General features: G+C 46.9%; 1 protein-coding gene across 1 annotated transcript; it reads left to right on the top strand.

Moving 5' to 3' along the window:
• The first annotated feature begins 19,370 nt into the window (after positions 1 to 19,370).
• Positions 19,371 to 25,385, top strand: LOC124687612 (probable mixed-linked glucan synthase 6). Its single transcript, XM_047221390.1, has 3 exons — positions 19,371 to 20,027; positions 21,859 to 22,606; positions 23,373 to 25,385. Exons 1-3 carry the CDS (start codon positions 19,717 to 19,719, stop codon positions 25,119 to 25,121), a joined length of 2,808 nt encoding a protein of 935 aa, XP_047077346.1. The 5' UTR covers positions 19,371 to 19,716; the 3' UTR covers positions 25,122 to 25,385.
• The last annotated feature ends 1,116 nt before the right edge of the window (positions 25,386 to 26,501 follow it).

Here is a 26,501-nt window from a genome sequence, read left to right as displayed (position 1 = left end):
ATCAAGTTAGTAGTTTCCATCGTTTGAGAAACAAAAAAAGATGCGTCATGCAGGTGGGATGGAGATGGTGCTCTGATGTGCACATAAGCATGGATTGATATACATCATATGAAGCGTATAGGGTGACAAATTAATAAATCTAACCAGTTTGCTAGTCATCGTGATTCTCAACAACTGAGATTATATGTGTCCTGGAAGAATAAATGTACATATCATCAAATGTGTCTTGGCTTGTTGGCTGTTGTCTTTCAGTTTTTGTAGATATCTGAATGAACATAATCTGTACGTGGTATGTGTGCGTGTGTTGGGAGGGGGGGGGGGGGGGATGATCGATCTAATCATGTCTATTATGTTACAGTTCATCAAATGATATACGCGTGTGGCCACGTATGAGATGTAGATATCCATCTGTCTTGGGCATAGATGTAGCGGAATAACCACGTTACAAATCATCAAATTTGGTTGGGCTCGGTGGCGGATCATGCTTTTTGGTTTCTAGAGATATCTAATAGACTATAGTATTTGTACATTGTATATAGGTGGGATCAATCCTACCTATTTCGAGTTCTGAACTATTGGCACGTATACCGAAAGAATTGTTGGATAATTAGGCACAATTTCCATGATTAATTCCAGAATATAAAGCATGACGAAAGTAACTACTAACATGTGAAACTCGAACATACTAGATGCAGTGATCAACATGAACAGTAGCAGAGCAAACGGTACAACATCCATCGCTAAACAGATCGAGATATGTCGCACGTACCGATCTGGTGGAGGTGGCGGTGGAGGTGTAGCGGACGATGTCGCAGCCAGTAACGTTGTTGATGACAACGTTGTTGACGACGGGGACGATGGGTCGAAGTAGACGGCGTTGAAGACGACGGTAGGCAGCACCGCCCGACTTGGACGGAAGGCGACCCGTGATGAAGAGCTTGAGCAGTCACGCAGAGCGCTTCCCAAAAACCTAATTCGCCCTCTCCCGTACAGGATCGCAAGGACGAGCGGTTCCGGAGACCTGCTCTCCCGTTCGCCGATGCACGTCGGCGCGCGGGATGGAGTAGGCTACGATGGCGGCGCAAGCGAGAGAGGTGGAAACCCTAACTCGTGTATTAGATGTATTTCTGCGGTAGCCGGGCAAGAGATTATATAGGCTCGGGAAACCCTAGGCAACGTGGGCCACGCCCACGTCGCACGAACGTTTCGAGTCGGTTACGGATAGCCCACGATCCGGGAGCGACCCGAACCGACTAACTGTGACGCGTCCGTCTAGGACTCCGTTCGTTTTCCTGAGCTGCAAAAAGTAAGGAAAGTCTCGGCTCGAGGCTCAATCCACTCAACACGAGCGCGGCGCGCGTCGTGTCGTGTCGTGACGTGACGTGACGTGACGTGTCGAGTCGAGTCGAGTCGAGTCGAGTCGAGTCGAGACGAGCGAGCGAGGAGGAGGAGGAGCGCGCGCGTGTAGCACTCCTATTCTCACTCACTTACTAGTGGTGGAACAACCCACCTTATAAGGTGGTCTAACTTCCTCCCAACTTTCCATGTGGGACTAAACTTCCCACCTCTTGCCACTCCCTAGTGAGCTGCCACCAACTTGGGCTCAAACTCACATGGCTGCCACTATGTGGGCTTTGAGATTTATAGGAAAAACTGAAATCTAATTTGGGCCACTCAAAGTGGGCCCAATATTTCAACAATCCCCACCGGATCTCAAATCCCCATTTAGAGATTTACCAATACTCGTTGCTTGTTTATATACCAGTGTTTCAGCGGAGACTGTTAAGTTGAACTTCCGCCTAGAACCTTAAGCTACATCCATTCACACTTGAACAATGGACTAAGCCTTGAATTGCAAGTTTTGCGTGAACAGGGTTTCACTCAAAGTCATAACCAGTACATGGCTGCCAGTAGCCTACCCCGCGGGTGAAGCATATGCGTCATACTTCGTGGTCTCTTCATGAGTTTACTAGAGATCACCCTGATACGTCTCCAACGTATCGATAATTTCTTGTGTTCCATGCCACATTATTGATGTTATCTACATGTTTTATGCACACTTTATGTCATATTCGTGCATTTTCTGGAACTAACCTATTAACAAGATGCCGAAGTGCCGTTCTGCTGTTTTCTGCTGTTTTTGGTTTCAGAAATCCTAGTAAAGAAATATTCTCGGAATTGGACGAAATAAAAGCCCGGAGGCCTATTTTCTCACGAAGCTTCCGAAGTCCGAAGACGAAAGGAAGTGGGGCCACGGGGAGCCAAACCCTAGGGCGGCGCGGCCCCCCCCTTGGCCGCGCCGCCCGTCATCCGGGGCCCCTGTGCCCCCTCTCGACTTGCCCTTCCGCCAACTTAAAGCCTCCGTGACGAAACTTCCAGTACCGAGAGCCACGATACGGAAAACATTACCGAGACGCCGTCGCCGCCGATCCCATCTCGGGGATCCCGGAGATCGCCTCCGGCACCTCGCCGGAGAGGGGAATCATCTCCCGGAGGACTCTACACCGCCATGGTCGCCTCCGGAGTGATGAGTGAGTAGTCTACCCCTGGACTATGGGTCCATAGCAGTAGCTAGATGGTTGTCTTCTCCCCATTGTGCTATCATTGTCGGATCTTGTGAGCTGCCTATCATGATCAAGATCATCTATCTGTAATTCTACATGTTGCGTTTGTTGGGATCCGATGAATAGAGAATACTTGTTATGTTGATTATCAAAGTTATGCTTATGTGTTGTTTATGATCTTGCATGCTCTCCGTTTCTAGTAGAGGCTCTGGCCAAGTTTTTACTTTTAACTCCAAGAGGGAGTACTTATGCTCGATAGTGGGTTCATGCCCGCATTGACACCGGGACGATGATGAAAGTTCTAAGGTTGTGTTGTGCTGTTGCCACTAGGGATAAAACATTGATGCTATGTCTAAGGATGTAGTTGTTGATTACATTACGCACCATACTTAATGCAATTGTCTGTTGTTAGCAACTTAATACTGGAGGGGGTTCGGATGATAACCTGAAGGTGGACTTTTTAGGCATAGATGCAGTTGGATAGCGGTCTATGTACTTTGTCGTAATGCCCAATTAAATCTCACTATACTCATCATGATATGTATGTGCATGGTCATGCTCTCTTTATTTGTCAATTGCCCAACTGTAATTTGTTCACCCAACATGCTGTTCGTCTTATGGGAGAGACACCTCTAGTGAACTGTGGACCCCGGTCCAATTCTCTTTACTTGAAATACAATCTACATGCAATACTTGTTTTTACTGTTTTCTCTGCAAACAATCATCTTCCACACAATACGGTTAATCCTTTGTTACAGCAAGCCGGTGAGATTGACAACCTCACTGTTTCGTTGGGGCAAAGTACTTTGGTTGTGTTGTGCAGGTTCCACGTTGGCGCCGGAATCTCCGGTGTTGCGCCGCACTACATCCCGCCGCCATCAACCTTCAACGTGCTTCTTGGCTCCTCCTGGTTCGATAAACCTTGGTTTCTTTCTGAGGGAAAACTTGCTGCTGTGCTCATCATACCTTTCTTTTGGGGTTGCCCAACGAACGTGTGAAATACACGCCATCAAGCATATTTTCTGGCGCCGTTGCCGGGGAGATCAAGACACGCTGCAAGGGGAGTCTCCACTTCTCAATCTCTTTACTTTGTTTTTGTCTTGCTTTATTTTATTTACTACTTTGTTTGCTGCACTAAATCAAAATACAAAAAAATTAGTTGCTAGTTTTACTTTATTTGCTATCTTGTTTGCTATATCAAAAACACAAAAAAATTAGTTACTTGTTTTACTTTACTTAATATCATGCATGTTTTTATTTCACTAGTTAAGCATAATGGAAAACAACAAAAATATGAGAGATCTTTATGAACTTTATCTTGAATTAGGACATGATGTGTTTGAAGAGAGAATTAAAAAACCCATGGAACTTTATATGCATGCTAATGGGAATGTTATTACTATGGATGCTTTGAACACCATTATTGCTAATACTATGGAAAATTCTAAGCTCGGGGAAGCTGGCTCTGATGAGCATGATCTTTTTAGTCCCCCAAGCATTGAGGAGAAAATTTTATTTTATGATTACAATATGCCTCCTATATATGATGATAGCCACTTTGTTGAATTTGCTCCCACTACAACTAATAAAATTGATTATGCTTACGTGGAGAGTAATAATTTTATGCATGAGACTCATGATAAGAATGCTTTATGTGATAGTTACATTGTTGAGTTTGCTCATGATGCTACTGAAAATTATTATGAGAGAGGAAAATATGGTTGTAGAAATTTTCATGTTACTAAAACACCTCTCTATGTGCTGAAATTTTTGAAGCTACACTTGTTTTATCTTCCTATGCTTGTTACTTTGCTCTTCATGAACTTGTTTATTTACAAGATTCCTATGCATAGGAAGCATTTTAGACATAAATGTGTTTTGAATTTGCCTCTTGATGCTCTCTTTTGCTTCAAATACTATTTCTTGCGCGTGCATCATTAAAACTGCTGAGCCCATCTTAATGGCTATAAAGAAAGAACTTCTTGGGAGATAACCCATGTGTTATTTTACCTACAGTACTTTGTTTTTATTTTGTGTCTTGGAAGTTGTTTACTACTGTAGCAACCTCTCCTTATCTTAGTTTTGAGTTTTGTTGTGCCAAGTTAAGCCGTTGATAGAAAAGTAAGTACTAGATTTGGATTACTGCGCAGTTCCAGATTTCTTTGCTGTCACGAATCTGAGCCCACTGCCCTGCAGGAAGCTCAGAAAATTATGCCAATTTACGTGCATGATCCTCAGATATGTACGCAACTTTCATTCAATTTGAGAATTTTCATTTGAGCAAGTCTGGTGCCATTTTAAAATTCGTCAATACGAACTGTTCTGTTTTGACAGATTCTGCCTTTTACTTCGCATTGCCTCTTTCGCTATGTTGGATGAATTTCTTTGATCCACTAATGTCCAGTAGCATTATGCAATGTCCAGAAGTGTTAAGAATGATTGTGTCACCTCTGAATATATCAATTTATATTGTGCACTAACCCTCTAATGAGTTGTTTCGAGTTTGGTGTGGAGGAAGTTTTCAAGGATCAAGAGAGGAGTATGATGCAACATGATCAAGGAGAGTGAAAGCTCTAAGCTTGGGGATGCACCCGTGGTTCACCCCTGCATATATCAAGAAGACTCAAGCGTCTAAGCTTGGGGATGCCCAAGGCATCCCCTTCTTCATCAACAAATTATCGGGTTCCTCCCCCGAAACTACATTTTTATTCGGCCACATCTTATGTGCTTTTTCTTGGAGCGTCGGTTTGTTTTTGTTTTTGTTTTGTTTGAATAAAATGGATCCTAGCATTCACTTTATGGGAGAGATACACGCTCCGCTGTAGCATATGGACAAATATGTCCTTGGTTTCTACTCATAGTATTCATGGCGAAGTTTCTCCTTCGTTAAATTGTTATATGGTTGGAATTGGAAAATGATACATGTAGTAATTGCTATAAATGTCTTGGGTAATGTGATACTTGGCAATTGTTGTGCTCATGTTTAAGCTCTTGCATCATATGCTTTGCACCCATTAATGAAGAAATACATAGAGCATGCTAAAATTTGGTTTGCATATTTGGTTTCTCTAAGGTCTAGATAATTTCTAGTATTGAGTTTGAACAACAAGGAAGACGGTGTAGAGTCTTATAATGCTTTCAATATGTCTTTTATGTGAGTTTTGCTGCACCGGTTCATCCTTGTGTTTGTTTCAAATAAGCCTTGCTAGCCTAAACCTTGTATCGAGAGGGAATACTTCTCATGCATCCAAAATACTTGAGCCAACCACTATGCCATTTGTGTCCACCATACCTACCTATACTACATGGTATTTTCCCGCCATTCCAAAGTAAATTGCTTGAGTGCTACCTTTAAAATTCCATCATTCACCTTTGCAATATATAGCTCATGGGACAAATAGCTTAAAAACTATTGTGGTATTGAATATGTAATTATGCACTTTATCTCTTATTAAGTTGCTTGTTGTGCGATAACCATGTTTACTGGGGAACGCCATCAACTCATTGTTGAATTTCATGTGAGTTGCTATGCATGTTCGTCTTGTCTGAAGTAAGGGCGATCTACACTGAGTTGAATGGTTTGAGCATGCATATTGTTAGAGAAGAACATTGGGCCGCTAACTAAAGCCATGATTCATGGTGGAAGTTTCAGTTTTGGACAAATATCCTCAAATCTCTAATGAGAAAAGAATTAATTGTTGTCAAATGCTTAAAGCATTAAAAGAGGAGTCCATTATCTGTTGTCTATGTTGTCCCGGTATGGATGTCTAAGTTGAGAATAATCAAAAGCGAGAAATCCAAATGCGAGCTTTCTCCTTAGACCTTTGTACGAGCGGCATAGAGGTACCCCTTTGTGAAACTTGGTTAAAGCATATGTATTGCGGTGATAATCCAGGTAGTCCAAGCTAATTAGGACAAGGTGCGAGCACTATTAGTACACTATGCATGAGGCTTGCAACTTATAAGATATAATTTACATGATGCATATGCTTTATTACTACCGTTGACAAAATTGTTTCATGTTTTCAAAATCAAAGCTCTAGCACAAATATAGCAATCGATGCTTTTCCTCTATGAGGACCATTCTTTTACTTTCAATGTTGAGTCAGTTCACCTATTTCTATCCACCTCAAGAAGCAAACACTTGTGTGAACTGTGCATTGATTCTTACATACTTGCTTATTGCACTTATTATATTACTCTATGTTGACAATATCCATGAGATATATATGTTACAAGTTGAAAGCAACCGCTGAAACTTAATCTTCTTTTGTGTTGCTTCAATACCTTTACTTTGAATTATTGCTTTATGAGTTAACTCTTATGCAAGACTTATTGATGCTTGTCTTGAAGTGCTATTCATGAAAAGTCTTTGCTTTATGATTCACTTGTTTACTCATGTCATACACATTGTTTTGATCGCTGCATTCACTACATATGCTTTACAAATAGTATGATCAAGTTTATGATGGCATGTCACTCCGAAATTATCTTTGTTATCGTTTTACCTGCTCGGGACGAGCGTAACTAAGCTTGGGGATGCTGATACGTCTCCAACGTATCGATAATTTCTTGTGTTCCATGCCACATTATTGATGTTATCTACATGTTTTATGCACACTTTATGTCATATTCGTGCATTTTCACGGAACTAACCTATTAACAAGATGCCGAAGTGCCGATTCTTTGTTTTCTCGCTGTTTTTGGTTTCAGAAATCCTAGTAAAGAAATATTCTCGGAATTGGACGAAATAAAAGCCCAGAGGCCTATTTTCTCACGAAGCTTCCGGAAGTCCGAAGACGAAAGGAAGTGGGGCCACAGGGAGCCAAACCCTAGGGCGGCGCGGCCCCCCTTGGCCGCGCCGCCTCGTCATCCGGGGCCCCCGTGCCCCCTCTCGACTTGCCCTTCCGCCTACTTAAAGCCTCCGTGACGAAACTTCCAGTACCGAGAGCCACGATACGGAAAACATTACCGAGACGCCGTCGCCGCCGATCCCATCTCGGGGGATCCCGGAGATCGCCTCCCGGCACCCTGCCGGAGAGGGGATTCATCTCCCGGAGGACTCTACACCGCCATGGTCGCCTCCGGGAGTGATGAGTGAGTAGTCTACCCCTGGACTATGGGTCCATAGCAGTAGCTAGATGGTTGTCTTCTCCCCATTGTGCTATCATTGTCGGATCTTGTGAGCTGCCTATCATGATCAAGATCATCTATCTGTAATTCTACATGTTGCGTTTGTTGGGATCCGATGAATAGAGAATACTTGTTATGTTGATTATCAAAGTTATGCTTATGTGTTGTTTATGATCTTGCATGCTCTCCGTTTCTAGTAGAGGCTCTGGCCAAGTTTTTACTTTTAACTCCAAGAGGGAGTACTTATGCTCGATAGTGGGTTCATGCCCGCATTGACACCTGGGACAGTGACCGAAAGTTCTAAGGTTGTGTTGTGCTGTTGCCACTAGGGATAAAACATTGATGCTATGTCTAAGGATGTAGTTGTTGATTACATTACGCACCATACTTAATGCAATTGTCTGTTGTTAGCAACTTAATACTGGAGGGGGTTCGGATGATAACCTGAAGGTGGACTTTTTAGGCATAGATGCAGTTGGATGGCGGTCTATGTACTTTGTCGTAATGCCCAATTAAATCTCACTATACTCATCATGATATGTATGTGCATGGTCATGCTCTCTTTATTTGTCAATTGCCCAACTGTAATTTGTTCACCCAACATGCTCGTTCGTCTTATGGGAGAGACACCTCTAGTGAGCTGTGGACCCCGGTCCAATTCTCTTTACTGAAATACAATCTACTGCAATACTTGTTTTTACTTGTTTTCTCTGCAAACAATCATCTTCCACACAATACGGTTAATCCTTTGTTACGAGCAAGCCGGTGAGATTGACAACCTCACTCGTTTCGTTGGGGCAAAGTACTTTGGTTGTGTTGTGCGGGTTCCACGTTGGCGCCGAATCTCCGGTGTTGCGCCGCACTACATCCCGCCGCCATCAACCTTCAACGTGCTTCTTGGCTCCTCCTGGTTCGATAAACCTTGGTTTCTTTCTGAGGGAAAACTTGCTGCTGTGCTCATCATACCTTCCTCTTGGGGTTGCCCAACGAACGTGTGAAATACACGCCATCACACCCAAATCTCATAGATTGCGACGTTTAACAATCGGACTCATATAGGTGTGTTATTTCAAGAATGCTCTGTAGGACAGCACCTTTGCTAAAATAGCCAACATAAACACATTAAGGCTTGTTGCCAACCTGCCTTACATCAATTGAGAGTTGTGCATCTTCACATAGAGAGGGTTACGGAATCACTCTCCTCAATTAAACCACTAGTTTGTTCTTCCCGGGTCCTAATTCACGGGATCTCCGATCACAAAGGTTGGGTTACCACTATGGTGTAACATCAACGGGTCTCAAACCCATCTCCCTCGATGCACTTTCTATCACATTACGTGATAGTCCCTTTGTAAAGGGATCTGCCAGGTTTTTGTCTGTTTGAATATATGTAACAATTATTACTCCGGAGTTTCGCAATTTCTCGACAGGACTTCAAACGTCTCTTGACGTGTCTTGATGACTTCGCGTTATCCTTAGAATTGTTCACTTTGACAATTACAGTTTGATTGTCACAATTCAAAAGGATTGCCGAACAGGTTTTTCAACCACGGGCAAGTCCATCAAGAGCTCACGCAACCATTCCGATTCAACGGTGGTTGTGTCTAAAGCGATAAGTTCTGCTTCCATAGTTGACCTCGTCAATATGGTTTGCTTGCAAGATCTCCATGACACTGCGCCACCTCCAAAGGTAAATACATACCCACTCGTGGCGTACAGATCAGCTACATCTGAGATCCAATTCGAATCACTATATCCTTCAAGCACAGCTGGGTGCCCTGAATAGTGAATCCCATAACTCATTGTACCACATAGATAGCGCATGACCCTATCAAGTGCATGCCAATGATCAGTACCCAGGTTTGACATGAACCTACTCAACTTGCTAACAACAAAAGAGATGTCGGGTCTAGTCGCGCTCGCTAAGTACATGAGTGAGCCAACGATGCGAGAATATCTCAATTGATCTATGGCAATCCTCCGGTTCTTGCGTAGTGTCACACTGGGATCATAAGGTGTTGAAGAAGGCTTGCTATCAATATAGCCGAACCGGCTCAAGATCTTCTCAACATAATGGGATTGCGTTAGAGTAATCCCACTCTCGTTCTTAATCAGCTTGATGTTCGGAATCACATCGGCTTCTCCCGGATCTTTCATATCAAAGCTCTTTGACAAGAAAGACTTGACCTCGTGTATTACTTTCATGTTTGTACCAAAGATCAGAATATCATCCACATACAAACATAGTATAACACCTTCGCCCCCACCATGGCGATAGTAAACGCACTTGTCGACCTCATTGACAACAAAGCCTACGAAGTCAAAGTTACGTCCAAACTTCTCATGCCATTGCTTAGGTGCTTGTTTCTTGCCATATAAAGATTTCAGCAACTTGCACACCTTTCTCTCTGCACCTTTTACTACAAACCCATCAGGCTGATCCATATAGATTTCCTCTTCCAACTCTCCATTAAGGAAAGCTGTCTTTACGTCCATTTGATGAACGATAAGACCATAGGAGGCAGCCATGGATAGTAGTACTCGAATGGTGGTAAGTCTAGCGACAGGTGAATAGGTGTCGAAGTGATCTTCGCCTTCTCTCTGTGTGTAGCCTTTCGCTACAAGCCGCGCCTTGTACTTTTCAATAGTACCATCAGGTCTTAGCTTCTTCTTGAACACCCATTTGCGGCCTACGAGGCTTGCATCCGTGGGGTCGTTCGACAACTCCCAAGTTCCATTAGAAAGAATCGAGTCCATCTCATTATGGACAGCTTCTTTCCGATCATCTCGCATCCGGAGATGCATATGCCTCTGCAATGGACGTGGGAGTATCATCCACAAGGTACACAATGAAATCATCACCAAAGGATTTTTCAATCCTCCGTCTCTTGCTCCGTTTAGGAGCTTCATTGTCATCCTTCTCAATAACAATCTCATGTGATTGTTCAAAATACTCATTAGATGTACTAGATTCAGGAACTATCTCGGTAGAAATTCTAGCAATGCTATGCATATCTTTCATAGGAAACATATTCTCAAAGAATGTTGCATCACGAGATTCCATAATAGTATCAACATGCATATCGTGTACTTCGATTGAACTACTAAAAATCTATAGCCTACACTCCGCGGAGCATAACCTAGAAAGATACAATCGATCTGTCTTTGGTCCGAGTTTGCGCTTCTTAGTAATTGGAATATTGACTTTCGCCAAACATCCCCATGTGCGCAAATACGAAAGTGATGGTTTTCTCCCGGACCACTCCTCGTAAGGGGTTTTATCTTTATTCTTGTTAGGAACTCTATTCGGGACATGACATGAAGTCAACAAAGCCTCCCCCCACCATGCCTTTGATAAACCAGCAGTGGCTAACATGGAATTCACCAAGTCGGTCGGCGTGCGGTTTTTCCTCTCGGCAACCCCGTTTGATTGGGGCGAATAGGGAGGCGTCCTCTCATGAATAATACCATGTTCCTCACAGAATTCATCAAAGATTTTAGGAAAATACTCGCCACCACGATCCGACCTAAGACGCTTGATCTTTCTCTCTAGTTGATTTTCAACTTCGGCCTTATAAATTTTAAAGTAGTCTAAAGCTTCATCTTTAGTTCGCAACAAATAAACATAGCAAAATCTAGTCGCATCATCAATCAATGTCATGAAATATCTCTTTCCACCTTTTGTCAACACACCATTCATCTCGCATAGATCAGAATGTATGAGTTCTAGAGGTGCCAAGTTTCTCTCCTCGGCCGCCTTGTGAAGCTTCCGAGGTTGCTTTGATTGCACACAACTATGGCACTTAGAACCTTTGGCAATGGTGAAATTCGGAATTAAACCTAAACTGGATAGCCGAGACATTAAACCAAAATTAATGTGACATAAACGAGAATGCCAAACACTGGGTATCATCACTAACATTGCCACAAATATGGTTCACGAGACTTATTGCTGAAATCGAAAGCGAAAAGCGGAACAAGCCTCCGCACTCATAGCCTTTACCAATAAATTGTCCAAACTTTGAAACAACTACTTTATTCGACTCTAAAACAACCTTAAACCCATCTCCGCATAGAAGGGAGCCGCTAACGAGATTCTTGTTCATAGTAGGGACATGCTTTGCACGTTCCTCGGCTGCACGATCTTCCCGAAGTGAACTTCGGATCTACCGTGCCAACACCACGAACGAAGCATGTGACTCATTCCCCATCAAGACGGAAGAATCCCGGGCGACCCGGTAAGACGTGAACATGGATATGTCGAGCACACACATGAACATTAGCACCTGTATCAATCCACCAACATGGAGATTGAAATACCGAAAGAACGAGTAAAGAGATTACCGTACCCATCGGCATTGCTAGCGGTCACCGTGTTGACTTGCCTCGCCTTTTTCTTGCGGTCTGCCCTCTACGGACAGTCCTTAGAAAAGTGGCCAGCCTCTCCACGAGTAAAGCAGCTCGGATCTGCTTTGTTTATCATCTTCTTCTTCTTGAAGGTTGTAGTCTTCATAGGCTTATTGAAGGAGGGCTTGTTATTCCCTTTGTTCTTGCTTGTAGGGTTTCTTCTGCACCATGTTGGCGCTAGACTGACCCTCTCCTTTCTCAGTATTATCCTTAGCTCGAGCTTTCTCCTCAACATCAAGAGACGCTATCAGATTTTCAACTGATATCTCCTGTCTCTTGTGTTTGAGAGTTGTGGCAAAGTTCCTCCATGAAGGGGCAACTTAGCGATGATGCATCCAGCCACAAACTTGTCAGGTAAGGCACACTTAAGGAGTTCAAGCTCTTTCGCAATGCACTGTATCTCATGAGCTTGTTCGACTACAGAACGGTTGTTTACCATCCTGATGTCATGGAAGCTCTCCATGATGTACAGTTCACTGCCTGCATCGGTTGCACCGAATTTAGCATTCAGTGCATCCCAGAGCTCTTTACCATCTGTTATGTGCATGTACACATCACACAGACGATCGGCAAGAATACTCAGAACGCATCCGACGAAGAGAGTATTGTTTTCCTTGAACTTGTTCTGATCTTGGTCAGATATAGTTCCTTCGGGTAAACCATCGGTAACGTCGAATATTTTCATATGAGTAAGCCGGAGCATGGCCTTAACTTGCCACCTCTTAAAGTGCACACCGGTGAACTTATCCGGCCTCGGTGCATCAGCAAAACCAGCCATTGTTAACTCGAGAAAATTGCCTACAATTAGGTTTTTGGATTGTTGGATAATTAGGCACAATTTCCATGATTAATTCCAGAATATAAAGCATGACGAAAGTAACTACTAACATGTGAAACTCGAACATACTAGATGCGAGTGATCAACATGAACAGTAGCGAGCAAACGGTACAACATCCATCGCTAAACGAGATCGAGATATGTCGCACGTACCGATCCGGTGGAGGTGGCGGTGGAGGTGTAGCGGACGATGTCGCAGCGGTAACGTTGTTGATGACAACGTTGTTGACGACGGGGACGATGGGTCGAAGTAGACGGCGTTGAAGACGATGGTAGGCAGCACCGCCCGACTTGGACGGAAGGCGACCCGTGATGAAGAGCTTGAGCAGTCGCGCGGAGCGCTTCCCAAAAACCTAATTCGCCCTCTCCCGTACAGGATCGCAAGGACGAGCGGTTCCGGAGACCTGCTCTCCCGTTCGCCGATGCACGTCGGCGCGCGGGATGGAGTAGGCTACGATGGCGGCGCAAGCAGAGAGAGGTGGAAACCCTAACTCGTGTATTAGATGTATTTCTGCGGTAGCCGGGAAACCCTAGGCAACGTGGGCCACGCCCACGTCGCACGAACGTCTCGGCTCGAGGCTCAATCCACTCAACACGAGCGCGGCGCGGCGCGCGCCTCGTGTCGTGTCGTGTCGTGTCGTGTCGTGACGTGACGTGTCGAGTCGAGTCGAGTCGAGTCGAGTCGAGCGAGCGAGGAGGAGGAGCGCGCGCGTGTAGCACTCCTATTCTCACTCACTTACTAGTGGTGGAACAACCCACCTTATAAGGTGGTCTAACTTCCTCCCAACTTTCCATGTGGGACTAAACTTCCCACCTCTTGCCACTCCCTAGTGAGCTGCCACCAACTTGGGCTCAAACTCACATGGCTGCCACTATGTGGGCTTTGAGATTTATAGGAAAAACTGAAATCTAATTTGGGCCACTAAAAGTGGGCCCAATATTTCAACAAGAATAACAACACATATCATCAAATGTGACCATGACTGAAAAAGATTACAAAGGAAGAAGGAAAACGTCAACTTGGTGGATGATTACATACTCGTTGTGGTTCTCTAGAGCTTACGGTATATAAGCTTGCGTACGAGTAAAAGAAAACTATACGCTTCTGGGTGCACGTCGCTTAACAAGTAACAATGCCCTAACGACATCACCATGTATGGTCTAAGGCTTTTATCTGGATTGGGGTTTCTGCTTTATGTTGGTATATTTGGAGGGTCAGAAATGATATAATTTTTAACAAAAAAGTCTCCTTTAATTTTTTGCAGGTTATCCATATGGTCTCCCATTGGGTCCAGCTGTGGGCTCTCCTCTCACCGGTGGGCCAGCGGGATACCAGGGCTTCTGGATGCACACGTCTCCTGATGGTTGCTCAGGATATCTTGTGCCAGGTTGGTTGGCGACATACTAGAAGGCTATGTTGAGGTGTAGTCACAGTATGTGTTGTTTTCGATGGTTGATTTTTGTATCAATCCTCGGTGATGCATGAGTTGTAAACAATACTACTACTTTGAACCTTTTTATAATAAATGGCCGTGTGCATCACCATGATGCAGAAGCCGGGGCATACCCCCATTTCGAAAAAAAACATCACAATGTATGGGTATAGCATACAATTGGAGACCGTAGAGAGTGTCGTTTTATAGCGATGGTGAAGCTTTCGGGCAACCCGACTAAAATATGAACCAAATTTAGAACATTTAGTTGGTCCCGCCAGCTGGCATTTACAAGTGGGTTGCACCTTCTTTAGAACTAAGCTATTTCTTGTTGTGTGGCATCGTTCTCATAATAAAAGAGCTTCTAACTGCATGAAGCACTTATGGCGGGCGGCTTGTGCCTTAAGCTACTTTGCTGATGGCACAATAGCTTTTTTGTGTCAATCAAGCTATAGTCTCCCCTTTCTCTCTCCCCACACACAGAAGTAAGGAAAAAATACAACTAACAAAAAATAGACACCTATAGTAATCGTGATTATCTAGAACTGAGAGTAAAAGCAAATATATGACCAACAAAAAACTAGACACTTCTAACTGCATGAAGCATGGAGGAACGACATTTTCCTTAACATACATTGCTGATGGCAAGACTTCTAGTTGTCAATTAATCAAGTTATTATTAGTTTCCTCTGTTTCTCCATCCAAACAAAAATGGAAGTACATGTGTCGCGTGGATGGGATGCTCAGATATGCACATAAGCGTGGCATATGAAACGTAAAGGGAGACAAATTAATGAATCTAGCCCATTTTCTAGTCATCGTGATTCTCAACAATTGAGAGTATATGTGTCCCAGAAGAATGATTGTGCATATCATCAAATGTGGTTAGGATCGGTGGCTCATGCATTTCAATGGTTGTAGATATCTGAATGAATCTAGTCATGATACACGGCATGTGCGTGTGTTCGGCGTCATCGATCTAATCCTGCTTATTGCGTTACAGGTCATCAAATGATACATGCTTGTGGCCACGTACGAGAGGTAGATATTGCGTTACAGGTCATCAAATGATACAGACTTGTGGCCACGTACGAGAGGTAGATATCCATCTACTTTTGGCATACGTGTACCTGAAGAACGGGGTTATAGGTCATCAAATGTGGCTGGGCTCGGTGGCGGCCGATGCGTTTTTGTTTCTGGAGATATCCGATAGACTCTTATAGTCATTGTACATTGTATGCGTGTGTTATCATCTGATCCTGCCTATTGTGCATTTCTAAACCGATGGCATACGTGTCCCTTAAGAAATGACGGTATACATATCGTCAAATATGGCCGGGCATGAAAAAGATCACTTTGGAAGAAGGAAAACGGAGCCAATTCAGTAGATGATGATTACATAACCGTCATGGCTCTCTAGAACCGAGAGCGTAATTAAGCTTGTGTATGACTAGCAAGAAACTACTACCTCTGTCTCTGTTGGTAGGGCCTACCCGTATTTCTAGGTTTAATATTAGGAATATAAAAATTATACCATTGGAAAGTACAACATCTCTAGTTTCTAATGATATAAATTTTTAGTACATAACTTTTAATATATTTATCAAATTGATAACCTAGAAATACATGTAGGACCTATACACCGGTACGGAGGGAGTAGACCCTTCTCGTTGCTCAGAAAATAAAAGAATAAAAAACTAGACTCTTGTAGGTGCATCAGTGCATGAAGCACGAAGGGCCGTGGGCTTGTGCCTTGAACTACATTGCCGATTGCATGGCTTTTGGTGTCAATCATCAAGTTAGTAGTTTCCATCGTTTGACAAAAAAAGCGTCATACACGTTGGATGGAGATGCTGAGATGCACGTACGGGAGAACCATAAATTACCGTCATGATCGAACTAGTGTGGGGTATAGGCAGTGCGTGAAGCGTTAAAATGGCGTCCGTTGCGGGGGTTGTAAATGCTTGGGGACTTGGGTTGTAGTTGCTCCTACAAGTGATGATGAATGCTGGGGGCCGTGCGGGCTAGCGTGCCGGCATATGTGGTTGGATCGGCCGATGCCACAAACAACAACCGACGGTTAATTACTCCTCGATCCGGCCTCGTACGTACTACTGTACTACGTGTATGCGTCTCGTCTCGGTCGGTTTTCTACTTGTGCAAACGAAAATTGATTATCATGTGGCGGTGTTGCGTTTGGACACGCGCGGGCGGGCGTCCCTGTCGTAACAACTGCGCGCGCTGATTGTCCGGCTGGGTGGTGACGAGGCTGCAGTGTGTAGACCTCATGCTTAATTAGGCCCCGTTAGTTCCGGGAGGTCCATCAGCACGGATCGTATGCCGCGATTTCTCTCGTCTCATCCTTCCCATACGCACGGACATTCTCCGCCGTAGCCCCTAATCTTGTAGCCAGAAAATAAGCCAGGGATCGACGTATAGGGACGTCGTAACGGGCAGAAGGGAAAATGGCCTTGGTTCCGCCAATCAACCTGGCGGGGACCTCCCCAACGTATACGTATGCTCGTGATGCAAACAAATTGCTCGCCACAACCAAAACCATGCATGCTAAAGAAAAAAAGAGGCAGTAGAATCGGGGTCTGCATGTCCACCTTTTGCCGTGATCGTAATTACTCCGACCCCTCCCAACTATTCCCTTCCCTGGCACTGCCGCATGAGGTAGCATGACCCGCCACTTTTCGACCCGCAAGACAAGAATATGTCGTCTGTCTAAAGCCCTCTCTCCCACACAGCTCGCTCGCCCATGCCCTGTGTTCGTAGTATGAGCATTTCCAGAGCACACGGCCAACTTGCGCAGCAAAAGGTCCCCAAACCGACCTGGGGGACGCAGGAGCTCATGAATGTGTATCAGTGACAAAACGTACGCGCCATTGCCATTGCCATTGCCAGTGATGCCCACTGGAAGGCCACAGCACATAGGCTTGTCGTACCAGCCTCGAACCAGCTCATGGAGATGCTACAGGGACTCACGGGTCAGCCTGGCTGGGCGCAAGGAAAGAATCTTCCAATCAAGGGCACCCAGGACCTAGCTTAGCTAGCAACATTTTAATTATTTTAATATAATACACACCCCAAGAGGAGCATAACAAACAAACTAATCATCATCATCACCCCAGGCCCCTTTATTCTTTCCACTATGATTCCCCAGCTCTTCCTCCCCCCTCCTCCCTGATTACATCACATTACATTAACATGAAAACCAATCGTCGGAGCAAAAAGGAAATCGCCATATCTTGGGGCACTAACGAGTTAATTTATGCACGCCGAGCACACCAGTGCTTCTACCGCCGGCCACACACTGCCTCCCCCTCCGCGCCATTACGTTGAATGCATCGTTGTTAAATCCATCGTCTTCTCACTCGTAATGCTCATGGGCATCACCAGCAACAACCGCGGCGTTGGGGGGGGAAGCTACAACCTTAGGCAAAACAGTGGTGGTATCCTCCTACGCCACTTGCGACTGGTTGTGGCGGATCTCGCAATCGCACATCTAGTTACAACTACGAGTCGGGGAGGCACGATTGCCGGTGATAACCAAGATGAAAACCGAGCTCTGACTCGGGCCATGGTGTCGTCTGTGCACCGCTACCTTTTTAAAGACATCATCGCGGCATCCATCGTCTTCTCACTCGTAATGATAATATAGGGGAAACCCTTGATCCGGTTCTCCCATATAGGACCATGGTGGTTCTTTTGGTGTCACTCTCCCTCGTGGGTGCAACTATTTTTGGAGCGGATTCTGGATGACAGAGGCAAGTGGCGGAGCGGTGTTGCTTCTACCCCTCGAACGCGGGGGGGGGGGGGTCAGCAACGCGGCATAGCGAGGTCTAGCTCGGTGAAAAACATGTCATTGTGGACTCGTGCAAGGCGATGGTGCTGCCTGGCGGTGTGTACGACATGCCTAGCAAGGTTTATGCGGATCTATGTCATGAAGTTGGCTCAGTTGTTCGATGGCGGTGATAGCTTTATAAGTGTTCAGATGAGGAGCCTAGTGAGGGTCTACTGGATTGGATGTGATCTCCTGGTTCTCCACACAATGACTCGGTGATGTCCCCAGCACCTAACTTATGGGGCGTTGTTTGTTATTGTACGGCATAAGGCCTTCATGTGGCGATGTTTGTGTTTTTTATGTCATAAGGCCCTATTGGATCCGCGAGAGCGGTCTTGGCTCGTCCCCCTCGGGTGATCAGAGGCCAACCCTAGCCATCACCGCACCTACCTCCCTCTTCCCTTCCTTCTCCGCCACCGTCGGTTTGCCATAGGATGACTCGGCGACGCCTCGGTTACCTAGTTGTGATATAAATGCGACAAGCAAATAATGAAGAACGAACAAGAACACATGCAGGGGACACATGATCTTAATGCGGAAAACCCTCTCTAGCAAAGAGGTAAAAACCATGGACACGAGCCAGCAAACTTTATTATATCGGGGAGTATTTACAAACACCGCGGGTTATCTTCTAAAGTGATTACCCCTAGCCGGCGGCTTACAAGAGGCATAATTAGGCGGTGATAACGATCCCTATCGTGGTCCTCACTCCGCTCGTCAGAAGTTAGCCTTCTTATAAATTTGAATCAACATATAACAAGTTGATGGGGTTGTTTATGTTACTAGGTCATAATGTCCCGATAGCACAATCTTCACGCATTGCTGGGTTTGTATGTGTCGTGTGGTGGCTTCGGTAATTAGGATATGTATGCTCGTAGGCCAGGGTCTTAACCTCATTTACCTGTAGAAACAGTCTATCTAGTTAATCAATTAGTTATTGTTTGCAAGGCAACACAAACAAGAAATAAATAGATAAGCGTTTTTGGTTAATGGTTTTCTTGGGGCTGGAGGGCATCACAAACCACATGGCGCCGGAAGGGGGAAAATGAGTGGAAGCAACCCGGTAGGTAGAGACGCGGGCATGGCGTCCCCCGCAACACGCGTCCATGGCAATGTGCTCGCCACCTCCTACATATAAACGCACACACAAGGCAGAGGTGAAGCACGCACAATTTCATCCCACTGTCATCACAGGCAGGGTTGGTTGGGCAGCTCTACAAGACAAGGCAGCTGAGCCCAGCCAAGGTCTCAAAACCTCTACCGACACACTACCCAGCCTCCCTCGGCCCATAAATCCCCGCGTACTATACTCCCCATTTCGCACCACAGCTCTCCTCCTCCTCCTCTCAGCTCGCACATGCCAAAGCCTGCCTCCTCCATTGCCTAGCTTAGTGGGGAGAGAGAGCCACCTCGCCTGCCTGCCTGCCTGCCATTGCTGGTTGGAGGTAACCCCTCCTGCTCCTCGTAGACGGCAAGGCATTGAGGACGACGGCCATGGCGCCAGCGGTGGCCGCCGGAGGCCGCGTGGGGACTGTTGAGGCGCCCGCTGTCGCTGCGGCGGCGAGCCAGAAGAAGCCGTGCGCTTGCGGGTTCCAGGTGTGCGCGTGCACCGGGTCGGCGGCGGTGGCTTCCGCCGCGTCTTCGGACATGGACATCATGGATTCGGGGCGGATCGGGCCCCCCGGCACCGAGGGGTGGGTGGGCGTGGAGCTCTGCCCCGAGACCGACGAGAGCGGCGCCGTCGTCGACGACCGCCCCGTCTTCAAAACAGAGAAGATTAAGGGCGTCCTGCTCTACCCGTACAGGTACTACGTGCGAGCACGCCCAAGCTCTACACTAGCGTAGCGCCTTCCAATTATCATCTTAATTACATCTGAATTGTAGTAGGGGTAGTAATAATCTTACTACTACATAAGCATGTAGTCCTTGGTTGATTATTTACTAGGTACACTCTTGCGCACCAGCAGCTGCTGCATTGTGCAGCGGTTTGACAGTCAGTTACACATCTGTTGTCACCGGTGCTCATGCAAATGTTGCCGGTATAGTGTCCTAGGATCTAGCCATGGTCGGTGTTACTTAATCAGTTAATCTAATCAGGGCAGTTAGCTAAATCTCAGGGTTAAACAACAAAACAACATAATAAAATAAAACAGGAGTACGCAGTCCCAGACAGGTGCATGTTAGAGGGGTGGCAATGATGGTACGAATACGCCGAAACGAGCGCGTCCCGGTGTGGGATGTTCGCTCGGTGCGCCGCTGGTTCTTCTGTTCTCATTCGTCATCCCCTCGCGGTGCGGGCCCCTAGAGGGGACGGTAGCCGTTGGGCCTGCCTGCCTGCCTGGCATGTGGGCCGCCCTTGGGGCTCATAAATCTTTACCACTTTGGAGTAAAAAAGTGGCCGTGTGGTGTGGGAGGATGGATGCAGCCTGGCTGCTTTGCTATGGGAATCCGAGGTGAAATGAAACGAGAAGGCAGGCAAGGCAGTGGGCATGGCTTGCATGTGAATCCAAGACACATCATTAAAAGCCTATCCTTCTTGCCTGCCTGCCTGCCTGCAAGATTAGGATGGGTTAACTTTTGGGGGGCTCGGATAAGATGGGAAAAGCTACTAGTAACATGTTCTTGTTTGCCTCTGGGAAAACGTATGCATGCTGGAGTTAGTGTATGAGATCTCAGTTCCATAGATAGATAGATGGTGTGTAGTGTAGGTAGCTTTTGTTGAGTATTTCCATGTGCTCCCTCTGTTTTAGTTACTTGTCGCTGATTTAGTATAACTTTGTACTAAATTAGAAAGAGAGTAGCATATAAGGAAATAATTCGATGTCATATATCGTCATCTTAGAAAGAAAAGGAAACGAAGAAAAAGAGCGGTGCCACTTATAAAAGTGGGAGTCATGTTGGCACCGAGAAAGAAGTTATAAAAGCCGGAGAGTTACAGCTCAGAATGTAGTGTGCTACATATATAAGTTCAAAGTCCACTAAGTTTGAGTATCATGTACAAAAGTAGCAAGCAAGATTTCGTACGATTTCTCCGTGGTAAACACATCACATTAGTCGCACTGGTCTAAGTATATAAAACCTACCTTGTTTAGTTTAGCAGGAGAAGGTTCCAACATCGGTCCTTTTAGCTCCACTAGGCAAAAGGAAAATAACAGCAAAGAAACATAAAAAAAAAGAGGCCCCTTGATCATCAGTATTAATGGAGCAACGAATCCAGCTTGAGACCACCGCTGCTAGCACAGACCGGTGGTGGTGGTGGCATCCATATGCCCTCGCACGACGGGTAGGCGGTGGGGCCTACCGACAGCCTCAGCATGTCGGTGCGCTCGGTGTTTCCAGCTCACACTCATTGACTTGCCAGCCAGCCCTCTCGCTGTCCATACGGACAGAGGATTGATGCCCTTTGGCTTTTTGGCATTTGCAAAAACTCATTTGCTTTATATTACGCGGGAAAGCAAACAAAAGATGAACATGCCGCATGTTCCCTCCAATTATTGCACTCAATCAATCATCAAGGGAACCCGGTTAACCTCCAGTACTAGTAATTTACTTAGTACTACTACCGCAGTTAATTAATTAATTACTTGGGCGAGTTAGATGATGAACTCACGGTGAATTCTGAACAATGCAATGCAGGGTTCTGATCTTCGTCCGTCTGATCGCCTTCACCCTGTTCGTGATCTGGCGTATCTCGCACAAGAACCCGGACGCGATGTGGCTGTGGGTGACCTCCATCTGCGGCGAGTTCTGGTTCGGCTTCTCGTGGCTGCTGGACCAGCTGCCCAAGCTGAACCCCATCAACCGCGTCCCTGACCTGGCGGTGCTCCGGCAGCGCTTCGACAGGCCCGACGGCACCTCCACTCTCCCGGGGCTGGACATCTTCGTCACCACCGCCGACCCGATCAAGGAACCCATCCTGTCCACGGCCAACTCCGTGCTCTCCATCCTCGCCGCCGACTACCCCGTGGACCGCAGCACCTGCTACGTCTCCGACGACAGCGGCATGCTGCTCACCTACGAGGCCCTCGCCGAGGCGTCCAAGTTCGCCACCCTCTGGGTGCCATTCTGTCGCAAGCACGGGATCGAGCCCAGGGGCCCCGAGAGCTACTTCGAGCTCAAGTCCCACCCTTACATGGGGCGGGCGCAGGACGAGTTCGTCAACGACCGCCGCCGCGTCCGCAAGGAGTACGACGAGTTCAAGGCCAGGATCAACTCGCTGGAGCACGACATCAAGCAGCGCAACGATGGGTACAACGCCGCCGTCGGCGCGCAAGGGGAGGGCCAGCCCCGCCCAACGTGGATGGCCGACGGGAACCAGTGGGAGGGCACCTGGGTCGACGCCTCCGAGAACCACCGCAAGGGCGACCACGCCGGCATCGTTCTGGTCAGCACTGATCCACTGTTTTACTTACTATGCTATACTACTACTGTACCGTCTTTTTCCTACTAGATGCATGCATGCCATTGTTCATCTATTTCTGTTATTTGGAATTATGCTGGTTCGTTAGTTAGGGCCTCGTTATTAGTGTCCATGTGATGTGACTCCTGTCTGCCCGATGGATCCGTCGGAGATTCGACGGAATGGACGCGGCGATGGCGGAGGGCGCAACCACCGGGCGGGCAGCCCAGCCAGGCACACTTGTAGACAGACATGGAACAAGACATGCTCTGCGCTGCTCTCGTGTGTGGCCAGCAATGCAATGCAATGGGGGTAGTTCCATTCATTCATTTCATTTCGTTGCTGTGACGAGGAATGGTGGTTGGGGTGGTCCTTTCCTCCCGACACCACTACAGCGCCCGCTTTATGCCACTCTTTAATTCACCGCCATTGCATTCTCACATCAATCATTCATGTGAGGCTCCATTTAGTAAATTGGAGTCATTAAGATTAACTAATCTGGTTGCTCATTTAATTGGAGTTATTAAGATTAACTAGTAATTACTACCCCTTCTCAGGGTTTATCTAATCAACCACCCTAATTTCACCTTCAACCCTTTACTATTACCAGCACTCGTCTACCTAGCGTAGTAAAGAATCATTTTAACATTGTTAATCGTACCAGCTCGGACTTAGCCATGCCACTCAGTGACCCGCTACTGAACTGTAAGTGTGACTGATTGCTGACAATGGTGTGACCTCGACGATGCAGGTGCTAGTTGAACACCCGAGCCACCACCGCCAGTACGGCCCGCCGGCGAGCGCCGACAACCCACTGGACTTCAGCACCGTCGACGTGCGCCTCCCCATGCTCGTCTACATGTCCCGCGAGAAGCGCCCGGGAGTGAACCACCAGAAGAAGGCCGGCGCCATGAACGCGCTCACCCGCGCCTCCGGCCTGCTCTCCAACGCCCCCTTCATCCTCAACCTCGACTGCGATCATTACATCAACAACTCCCAGGCACTCCGCGCCGGTATCTGCTTCATGGTCGGCCGCGACAGCGACACCGTCGCCTTCGTCCAGTTCCCGCAGCGCTTCGAGGGCGTCGACCCCACCGACCTCTACGCCAACCACAACCGCATCTTCTTCGACGGCACGCTCCGCGCCCTCGACGGCATGCAGGGCCCCATCTACGTCGGAACAGGGTGCCTCTTCCGCCGCATCACCGTCTACGCCTTCGACCCGCCCAGGATTAACGTCGGCGGGCCGTGCTTCCCCATGCTCGGCGGGATGTTCGCCAAGACCAAGTACGAGAAGCCCGGGCTCGAGATGACCATGGCCAAGGCCAAGGCGGCTCCCGTTCCCGCCAAGGGGAAGCACGGCTTCCTGCCCCTGCCCAAGAAGACGTACGGCAAGTCGGAGGCCTTTGTCGACAGCATCCCGCGCGCGTCGCACCCTTCGCCTTACGAACCTGCCGAGACGGTCGCCACCGACGACGGCATCATGGCCGAGGCGGTCAACGTGACGGCGGCTGAGTTCGAGAAGAAGACCGGCTGGGGCAAGGAGATCGGCTGGGTCTACGACACCGTCACGGAGGACGTCGTCACGGGCTACCGGATGCACATCAAGGGCTGGCGCTCCCGCTACTGCTCCATCTACCCGCACGCCTTCATCGGCACCGCCCCCATCAACCTCACCGAGAGGCTCTTCCAGGTGCTCCGCTGGTCCACCGGCTCCCTCGAGATCTTCTTCTCCAAGAACAACCCGCTCTTCGGCAGCACCTACCTCCACCCGCTGCAGCGCGTCGCATACATCAACATCACCACATACCCGTTCACCGCCATCTTCCTCATCTTCTACACCACCGTCCCGGCGCTCTCCTTCGTCACCGGCCACTTCATCGTGCAGCGCCCCACCACCATGTTCTACGTCTACCTCGGCATCGTCCTCTCCACCCTGCTCGTCATCGCCGTGCTGGAGGTCAAGTGGGCGGGCGTCACAGTCTTCGAGTGGTTCAGGAACGGGCAGTTCTGGATGACGGCCAGCTGCTCCGCATACCTGCAGGCCGTCTTCCAGGTGCTCATCAAGGTCATATTCCAGCGGGACATCTCCTTCAAGCTCACATCCAAGCTGCCCACGGGAGACGAGAAGAAGGACCCCTACGCCGACCTCTATGTCGTGCGCTGGACGCCGCTCTTCATCACTCCCGTCATCGTCATCTTCGTCAACATCATCGGATCAGCGGTGGCATTCGCCAAGGTGCTCGACGGAGAGTGGACTCACTGGCTCAAGGTTGCCGGCGGCGTCTTCTTCAACTTCTGGGTGCTCTTCCACCTCTACCCGTTCGCCAAGGGCATCCTGGGAAAGCACGGCAAGACGCCAGTCGTCGTGCTCGTCTGGTGGGCATTCACCTTCGTCATCACCGCCGTGCTCTACATCAACATCCCGCACATACATCATAGCTCGGGAGCCAAGGTGGCGCACGCTCATCATGGACAGAAGTTCCTCGCCTGGCCGTGAGCGAGCTTGGAACTGCTGATCGATGACGTCGCCGCCGTGCGTCCCAAACAAAGAGGGCAGGAGAAAAAGAAACGAGTCATTCACTGAACTGTGCATGCAACGTTCTGATCAAAAGAAAGTGCCCGCCATTTCATTTCATTTTTTGCCCGCTTGTTTATAGTTTTGTCCAGAAAAGTTGGTGTTGGTTTGAATTATAGTTTTTATTTACCTGTGGTAATTAGGTCTGTACTTATTAATCATACATTACATTGCTCGAACAACAAAGGAAGAGACTTACCGGTGGGGGCTGGGGTGTAAGAAAGAGCTTGTACTGTACAAGCTGGACGATGTATACAGAAACTGAGAGGCTGAGAGTGGGGTGTATGGTGGTATTCATTTGGTATATGAAAACAATAAATGCAATTTCATTAATTCGTGCATGGAGTACTTGATGTTATGATAGTATGTGCACAGTACTCGTAGTCTATGAGTTGTGCTAGTGCCGCTAGCTACCCTACCATGATAACTGAACCAAACATATTCGCTTCATTATGTCTTAGGGAATTATTCTCTTCACCATCTCTTGCCGATTATTTGTCTTGTGAACTACTAGAAGCCATGCATGTGATCAGCCAGATTTATTATGATATCTGGTTTCATAATAAATAGGCGGAAGGGTCAGGTCGGTGGCCGCCTGGGTGGCTCACACTATACCTAGGCGAGGACCAGGGCCAGTCCGCGCCTAGGGTAGGTGTGGCCGCCCTACGCCTCCTCTTTGTCTCCCCTCTGGACTCTGTCTTCGTTATGGTAAAATATTGACTTTGGCTTTTGTTTCGTCCAATTTCGAAAATATTTCCTGTACAACTTTTCTGAAATACAAAATAGCAGAAAACAAGGAACTGGCACTGTGGCATCTTGTTAATAGGTTAGTGCCGGAAAATATATAAAAATGCACCGAAGTATGAGTAAAACATATATGAATTGGTGTAAAACAAGCATGGATCATCAAAAATTATAGATACGTTTGAGACATATCAGGCAACACTGCGTTAGTGGGGAACTTCTAAAGTCATATTCCACTCATATTTGTCCAATATACCGTGTGGCTTTGGAAATGCAGGTATGCCACAAAAATCGTCCAACCAGTAGTGTTCTTGTATTTTGTCACGTCACCACTAGTTAGTGTAGTGTGGATAGAAATTTCTAGTTGATTTGTAAAATTGTTAGTTAATTCATAAAATTGTTAGTTGATTCGTAAATTATTAGTTGTAAAATGTGTAGATAAATATAGTTAGTTGATTTGTAAAATTGTTAGTTGATTCATAAATTGTTAGTTTATATGTAAATTGGTAGTACTAAAATGCGTAAGTAAAATTTGTCAGATAGTGTAGGGTGGATAAA

This window comes from Lolium rigidum, chromosome 1 (genome assembly GCF_022539505.1).
Source record: "Lolium rigidum isolate FL_2022 chromosome 1, APGP_CSIRO_Lrig_0.1, whole genome shotgun sequence".
In the NCBI taxonomy this organism is placed as follows: Eukaryota; Viridiplantae; Streptophyta; class Magnoliopsida; order Poales; family Poaceae; genus Lolium; species Lolium rigidum.
Note: the sequence above shows the minus strand (reverse complement) of the source record. Positions and strands in the feature narration are given on the sequence as shown.